The 7,736-nt window shown below is 32.9% G+C and overlaps 1 protein-coding gene across 3 annotated transcripts; it reads left to right on the top strand.

Annotated features, from left to right (window-relative positions):
• Positions 1 to 298: 298 nt before the first annotated feature.
• LOC131040390 (L-ascorbate oxidase homolog) lies at positions 299 to 7,392 on the top strand. 3 transcript variants are annotated; one of them, XM_057973299.2, is made up of 9 exons: positions 299 to 641; positions 4,582 to 4,772; positions 4,894 to 5,003; positions 5,185 to 5,455; positions 5,645 to 5,747; positions 5,861 to 6,206; positions 6,303 to 6,668; positions 6,751 to 6,829; positions 6,977 to 7,392. In XM_057973299.2, exons 2-9 carry the CDS (start codon positions 4,629 to 4,631, stop codon positions 7,190 to 7,192), a joined length of 1,635 nt encoding a protein of 544 aa, XP_057829282.1. In that variant the 5' UTR covers positions 299 to 641; positions 4,582 to 4,628; the 3' UTR covers positions 7,193 to 7,392. The 3 variants fall into 3 exon arrangements, with proteins under 3 accessions (XP_057829282.1, XP_057829285.1, XP_057829284.1); XM_057973302.2 differs by lacking the exon at positions 299 to 641 and adding an exon at positions 4,016 to 4,269; XM_057973301.2 differs by lacking the exon at positions 299 to 641 and adding an exon at positions 4,017 to 4,391.
• The last annotated feature ends 344 nt before the right edge of the window (positions 7,393 to 7,736 follow it).

Raw genomic sequence — 7,736 nt, 5'->3', positions numbered from 1 at the left:
TGAATATTTGCCTTCATGTGCATCAAATGATCTAACTATTTGAACTATTTCTTTACGTATTCTATATTTCTTTACTATTTGCATGCAATTTTTGCTATTCATACGAGTCTTTGTGCTGAGGGTCGTGAGCAAAAGCATGACTTGTGATCTCCATTTCATGTGATCTTGATTTGAGGCTGATGTAGACTTATGTTGAGGCCAAAATCTGCAAATGTTAGGGCATGACTTGATAAAATAACCTTATTTGGAGGCATTTTTGTGATGTTTAGTCTGCTTCTTGTGACACTTTCTTTGCATGCAAATGGCACCATGCTTATTTGGAGCTGTTTCATTCTTGTGACACCTTATCTGTAGGCCTTTAGGGCAAACATCACACAAGCCACACCACAAGCAGCAAAAAAAGCATGGAGCAGCAAAGAGTGCCGTGTAAATAAAATGACATTTTACTCATGAACGGCTACTCATCTAACAGGCTACAATTGGAAGCGTTTTGTGTTTGAAACCCATTATAGGAAATCCTTTTTGGTCTTGACTCAGAAAAGCGTGACACTTAGAGGATATAGTCTTGTATATGCTGTGCATTGTGCTGGTCGATTGAATTTTGTGCTGGTATTTTCCAAGAAATTTAAAGTGTAAATCAGGTAATATATGTCTAAGCATTGATATAATATAGTGCCAAAGATCAAAGGGTTGTTCATGAATATGCACTAAATTATAAAGTGTTATATTTTAGGGGATATATTTGTGTTAGTGTTTTTCTTTTTACTTTTATTTATGATATCTTTATCTTTGAGATAAATAGATAGGTTTTTGATTCTAGTATTATCGATCATATATGTCTTTTCATTCATAAGGGTTCTTGTCATTCTGTTCTTTAGACATATTCAAAATCTTGGTAGAAAAATCTTATATGTTTGTTTATGGGCAAGAAATTGTTGAGATAGGAAATGGATATCTATAATGTCTTGTTCATTCTTCACTTGACCAAAGATCATCTTTCCATATATTGACTCATTAATTCAAGAAAGAAAGTTGACTTTACGTCCACTTTAGTGATTATTTGAGATTCACAAAGATTGTCTTGTACAATTGAACAAGTACATCACCACTCTTGTGTCACCACCTTCTCTCACTTTACACCTGATGATACATTCTTGAGGTTCATTCTCCTTTATCTAGTGTGGATAGTGCATCTACTCCACCTATTGCTTCTACACAATTTTGAGTCACTTATTTGAGAGGTTTCAATAATTATGTGTAGCAAGTTCATCAATATTCATTTCATTAGGACTAGAATTATATATTAAATCTCTTGTTTGTACACAGTGTTCCTTTTTAAGGTCTAGATGACAATCTTAAGGATCTTCTTTCTCTTTGATAGTTCCTTTTTTCTTGAACTTCTTGCAACATGAGAATTCAAAGACACTTCGTTGGGAGAATCTAGAGATTCTTTCTAATAGGATATCAACTGGAGCATTTGAGCAAGATTTAGAGAGTTCATGATCTTATATGAAGACATATACTTACACAATCTATTTAAATAAAAGTATGAACAAAGGAATCAGAGAGTTTGTCATCTTGTATAATGGTTTGTACAAAGAAAATTTCAAGAGGTGCCTTAAACAATTTTAACATTAAAAATTTTAAATCAAATATTAGTATTATTATTGTAAAATTATTATATGATCATATGTAACATTTCTTATGTTTGAAAATAAATAGTTTTATTGATATAATACATAAAATAAAAAAGGCTCTACTACTCAAATCATAATATGCACTCGGGATTACCTAGCTAAGCTCTACTTAATGAATAATTAGTTCAATTTTTTGTATTGGAAAAATGTGAAGATTTAAACTTGTGATCAAATATTTTAAACCAATAAATATTTTACCATTCAATTAATTACCTCGTACACTAAAAACTATTAAATAATCAAATTAGTTTAAAATGTAGAAAAATTACAATTGAAACACTTATTCTTTAAGAAAAAATGTTTGGCTACAGTATGTATGAAAAGTACCAAGTTGGAGGCCAACTCACATTTATTTATTTTAAAATACAATTTGTATATGGTTGGTTACATAGGGAAAGTGACTACTCTAAATGAGAATATTACTTTTATTATTTGTATTGATAATATTTTTTATTTTGCATGCTTTCTTATGAGCTTAGTTGTTGTAATGTATTAGTATATGCGGGAGGGGCGGGGGGGAACATTTAGTTATCTTATGGTCAAAGTTATGAGGGTTGTGATAGGAGCATTCCCTCCAATTAGTTAATGTAAATCTTTGTCATGTTGTAGTCAATGCACACATTTTTGCCTCCAATAAATGTGGTGTTACTACTAGCCTCACATAAATAGTTGTCATGTTATTGTGCTATCCATGTAAAAGATTCAACACAACGACTTAATAATTTCAACAATAATGAACTAACTTCTTAAAGTTTACTCACATTACCTATCTATTGGCATCTTTAATAAGACTTTACCAAAGGACATCTTCATGGGCAACATCTATCCAACATGTTCGATCATTTATTTAATTATATATTTATTAATTAAAATTCATTGTACAATATAATTTTGAATTTCAATTAATTAATAAGTATGGTTAAACAAACATTCGTATGTTGGATAGACAAATACCATCTTCACATGGTGTGGTACTTACATTCTTGTCTTCACGGTAAATGTTTTCTACATCCTTTTCTTCACACAACTTGATTCCTACATTCTTATCTTCACACGACATGATTCTTACAATATCCTCATAACTTAAAGCGAATTAATTTAACTATATTTATTTATTGATTAAAAAATTCATAGTACAATATAATTTTTAATTTCAACTAATTACTAGATATGGCTAAAAGAAATTCATATATTGTATATACAATACCATTTTCACATGGTGTTGTATTTACATTCTTGTCTTCATAGTAAATGATTTCTACATCCTTATCATCACACAACTTGATTCCTACATTTTTATCTTCACATGACATGATCCTTACAATATCTTCAAAACTTCAAACGATTCTTTGCAAAACTTTACCACAATTTACAAAATTTTAGTAATTTATTCTACCAATTTCTAGAAGCAAATCATAAAAACAATTGAACCAAATCTTGAAAATAATTATGAACGAATTTTTTTACAAAAAATTTTTAAGTACGCACCAAAGAACCTCTCAACATTCTTAGATTGTTATAAGTAGTAACTCTCCAATATCATTTCGAAAACGACTATCCAACCCCTAAAATGTACCAATACTACAGAAATGATTTTCCTAAAATAGAAAAATATGAATAATCTACTCAGATCCCCAAAAAGCACGTCCTTGGATTGGGACGCTCACATGCTTGACACTTTGTTAGATCTATTATACTTGTCCATCTCCGTGACTTAGCCGGCTAATTTTAAAATATTAAAAATTTAGGTGGCACGTGCCAAATGTAGAATATGAAGTCATAAAGTCATTTACGCGGAATGTTTAGTGGCGGACCACACGCTTCACGCCCTTTTGCTCTCCATGTGCGCTAAAGCACATCATATTGCTTTTCATCATCAATTTACATTGTTTAACCTTTTTTCTACCTTTTTTCTTCAATTTTGTACCTTATTTTAATTTTTTTTAATTCAGTTTATGATTAGATGATAAAATTTATTATACTTTTATTAATTTACTATAAATTTGTTTGATTTTTGATAATGGTAATAAAATATATGTTGTTAATTTTTAAATTGATCTGCAATTAATGTTTGTTAAGTTGGAAACGTACTGACATTTAGATTGGAAATTGAAATTAGAGTATGTTTGAATGATATAATATTTTTATAATATATAATAATAATTATGTGTCTTTTCAGATAAAATTATATGATAATTTTTTAGTATTTAATTTTTTTTTAAGATTCTATTTTCTATCATGGAGATAACAATAAAATGTTGTCAGAGGTATTAAATTTCTAGGGTCTATGTTGAAAATAGTAAGTGCTGTTTCTGGATTCAATTATGTAAAGTTCTTTGCATCAACCTTTTGATCGCGTTCTATGATCCATTATCAAATGTTAAAAAGAAAACTGAAAATGAAGAGCAAATAGATTGTAGAGAAAAAGTTTCATAAGGGATGTTTAATATTAGCATTCTATATTATGTTCAAATTTGTTATGGTTGTATGAGCTCCACGTTTTCGCGGGAAGGTTGATGGATACAACATGATCCTCCTCGAAAAAAGTTGAATCTTGAGGCATTACAGAATGGTATAATTTAATGGCCACAAGATAAGATTTTTATATATAATGCAGACATGTTAAAGAGTGAAGGCCTGACTTAGAATGTAAATGCACAGATAAGCTGCTTTTGTGGGCAGATCCAGAGTAAGGTAGAAAATTGTTTGTATAGGATTTTGTTGATTGGTATCTAGGAACTTTTACTGTGAGAGATTATGCTTTTCTTGTAATCTTTATAGGTTGCTAATGTGGATTGTTTGGGTGCATTTTTCTTCTCTGGTTCAATTACTGTAAAGAGGAAGGAACAACTTTTTATGAAGTTAAAATACTGTTTATGTGCAGGGTGCAGGGAATTTATCAAGAGTAGAGGTGTTGGGACAGAGAGATCAATGGATTCTATGTGGTGTCTCATTGTTCATATGTGTTTCATGATAGCATTGTTTAGTTCCTCTGGTGTAGCTGAAGATCCATACAAGTTCTTTACATGGAAAGTTACATATGGCACTATAAGCCCTCTAGGTGTCACTCAGCAGGTGATTTTCTCTTTGTTTCTTTGAAAATAGAATATAAGTATAGTATTACTAAACTACATTTAATGCCATGAAAAGTTACTTGTCCACATCTCTCTAAGATCTGTCTCATTGTTTGTTGCAGGGAATTTTAATCAATGGTCAGTTTCCTGGGCCTCAGATTGACAGTGTAACAAACGACAACATTATTATTAATGTATATAATGGTTTAGATCAGCCTTTTTTATTGTCATGGTATGTTCTGAATCTCAGGTCTTTGTAGATTTCTACATAATATCATTGACTGTGGAAATCTGATGAATTTACTTGCTAAATCTGATTGTTTTATCTGATGAATTTACTTGCTATATCTCGTTGTTTTAAATGCACTTAATTTGTAATTTGAGTATTGACTGAGCAGAAATTTATGTTACAGGAATGGGATACAACAGAGGAAAAATTCCTGGCAAGATGGAGTTTTTGGAACCAACTGTCCCATACCTGCTGGAAAAAACTTTACATACAAGTTCCAAATGAAGGATCAGATAGGAAGCTATTTCTATTTCCCATCCCTATACTTCCACAAGGCAGCAGGGGGATTCGGAGGTATTAAAGTTGCTAGCAGGCCCTTAATCCCCGTTCCATTCCCTGCTCCTGATGGTGACATTACTCTGCTGATAGGTGACTGGTACAAGACCAATCACTCTGTGAGTTATCTTTACTGACAACAAAACACAAGTTTTAAATATTCAATTTGAAACTAACTGAAGGGATAAGTTCTTTATTGTAATGATTATTGCTTAGGTTGAAGTTCTGCCCAAGAACATTGCTTTGGCCACTCTCTCTTATAACAAAAATCTCTCTAAGCATTTGCTACTTGTGTGCAAACTGTGCAGGTCCTTAGGAGAACACTTGACTATGGTAAATCTCTGGGTAAACCTGATGGGGTTCTTATCAATGGCCGAGGCCCAAAAGATTATTCACTAACAGTGAATCAAGGTAAGATCAAATTGGTATTGGTAGATCTGCCACTGAAAGATGCCTGTTTAAGATGACTGAGATCTGGGTACTTTGCAAGCAATATCTAATTCCTTGGGTCTGTTTAATTGCAGGTAAAACTTATAGACTCCGGATATCAAATGTGGGATTGTCATCCTCTCTGAATTTCAGGATTCAAGGTCACAAACTAAAGCTTGTTGAAGTGGAGGGATCTCACACTGTCCAAAATATCTACGATTCCCTAGACATCCATGTTGGTCAGAGCTACTCTGTTCTGGTCACTGCTAATCAACCACCTCAGGACTACTACATGGTTGCATCAACTCGTTTCACCAGTCCAATTCTGACTGGTGTAGGAATTTTCCATTACAGCAATTCTAAGAAGGCTGTTTCTGGACCTATTCCAGGGGGCCCAACTATTCAGATTGATTGGTCCCTTAACCAGGCAAGATCCATCAGGTTTGGCTCTAAAACTGCTTGCATTTTGCTCTTAAAAATGTGGTTTTTGATGCAGCCCTGGTTATTTTAGTTGATTTCTCTGTAAATTTTGTACAGATGGAACTTGACAGCCAGTGCAGCTCGCCCTAATCCCCAAGGATCATATCATTATGGAAACATCACCATTACTCGTACCATCAAGCTTGCCAATTCTGACAACTCCATCAATGGAAAACAACGCTATGCAGTGAATGGTGTTTCCTTCTTGTTCCCTGGCACACCACTCAAACTTGCAGATTACTACAACATTGGTGGAATATTCAATTTAGGTGGCATTCCAAATAATCCAGATGGCAGATCTCCTTACTTGCAGACTGCTGTGATCTCTGGAGAGTACAGGGCTTTCATTGAGATTGTGTTCCAGAACTATGAGAGCACAATTCAATCATGGCATTTGGATGGATACTCCTTCTTTGTGGCAGGGTAAGTTACAAATTTTTCAAATTCTCATATCTTTCCTGTCCTGCCCCTTTCATTATGTTTCTCAAGATTACACTTTTAACAGAATGGATGGAGGAGAATGGACATCTGCAAGCAGAAAGGTTTATAATCTGTTCGATGCAGTTTCTCGCTGTACAACACAGGTGTGGAATCAAATCAATCATTTCCTACTAAATAAGAAACACTATTGTGACATATACACACACACCTGTGAATTACAGTGCATGTGGGTTGCATTTACACTTCATTGGAATTCATCTACTCATATTTTTTTGATGGGTTTTGTTCAGGTTTATCCAAAGTCATGGACTGCCATTCTTTTAAGCTTAGATAACGCAGGAATGTGGAACCTGAGATCAGAAACATGGGAAAGGCAGTACCTTGGTCAGCAAACCTACTTGAGGGTTAAATCTCCAGTAAAATCACTGAGAGACGAGTATGATATTCCTCATAATGCTCTCCTATGTGGAAAGGCCAGCGGTCGTCCCCGCACACCACGTCCTTAACACATGTTTTGTATAACAGTTGTCCTTTTACGTATGCTCCCTGTTGCATGCAACATAGTTGTACTGTCTCAGTGGCTGCAAATCTAATTTTATTATCTTTATGCTCGCATCCCTGTTGGAATATGGCAGATTAAAGCATCACTTAGTTTAATTATCAAAATTGGTCAATAAAAATAAGAAAAATATTTATGATTTTTGTCGATGAGATTTAAAATTGTTATTGATTGTTTGATTATTTGATAGTGTTATTTTTAACTGTTGAAATATTATTTAATGATTAATTATAATTTAACTTGTCTCGAGTTAATACTGTGTATTTTACATTACTATAGAAAAAGTTTGTTGATCAATTCAAGAGTAGCTCAAAGATCGCTTATGATCTAAACAACTTTCTACATAAGAAAGAAGCAATGGAACTGCTAGAAAACAAAGAATTCATTAAATACAAAATGAAACTGACACAATATATAATAATGAAATTCTTGTTATAAAAAAATGAATGAAACCCTAGGACATACTAAGATCATGACAACTGTCTTAATCC

The sequence above is a fragment of the Cryptomeria japonica genome, chromosome 7 (genome assembly GCF_030272615.1).
Source record: "Cryptomeria japonica chromosome 7, Sugi_1.0, whole genome shotgun sequence".
NCBI lineage: Eukaryota > Viridiplantae > Streptophyta > Pinopsida > Cupressales > Cupressaceae > Cryptomeria > Cryptomeria japonica.
The sequence above is the reverse complement of the archived record's forward strand: the minus strand, read 5'-3'. Positions and strand labels throughout refer to the sequence as shown.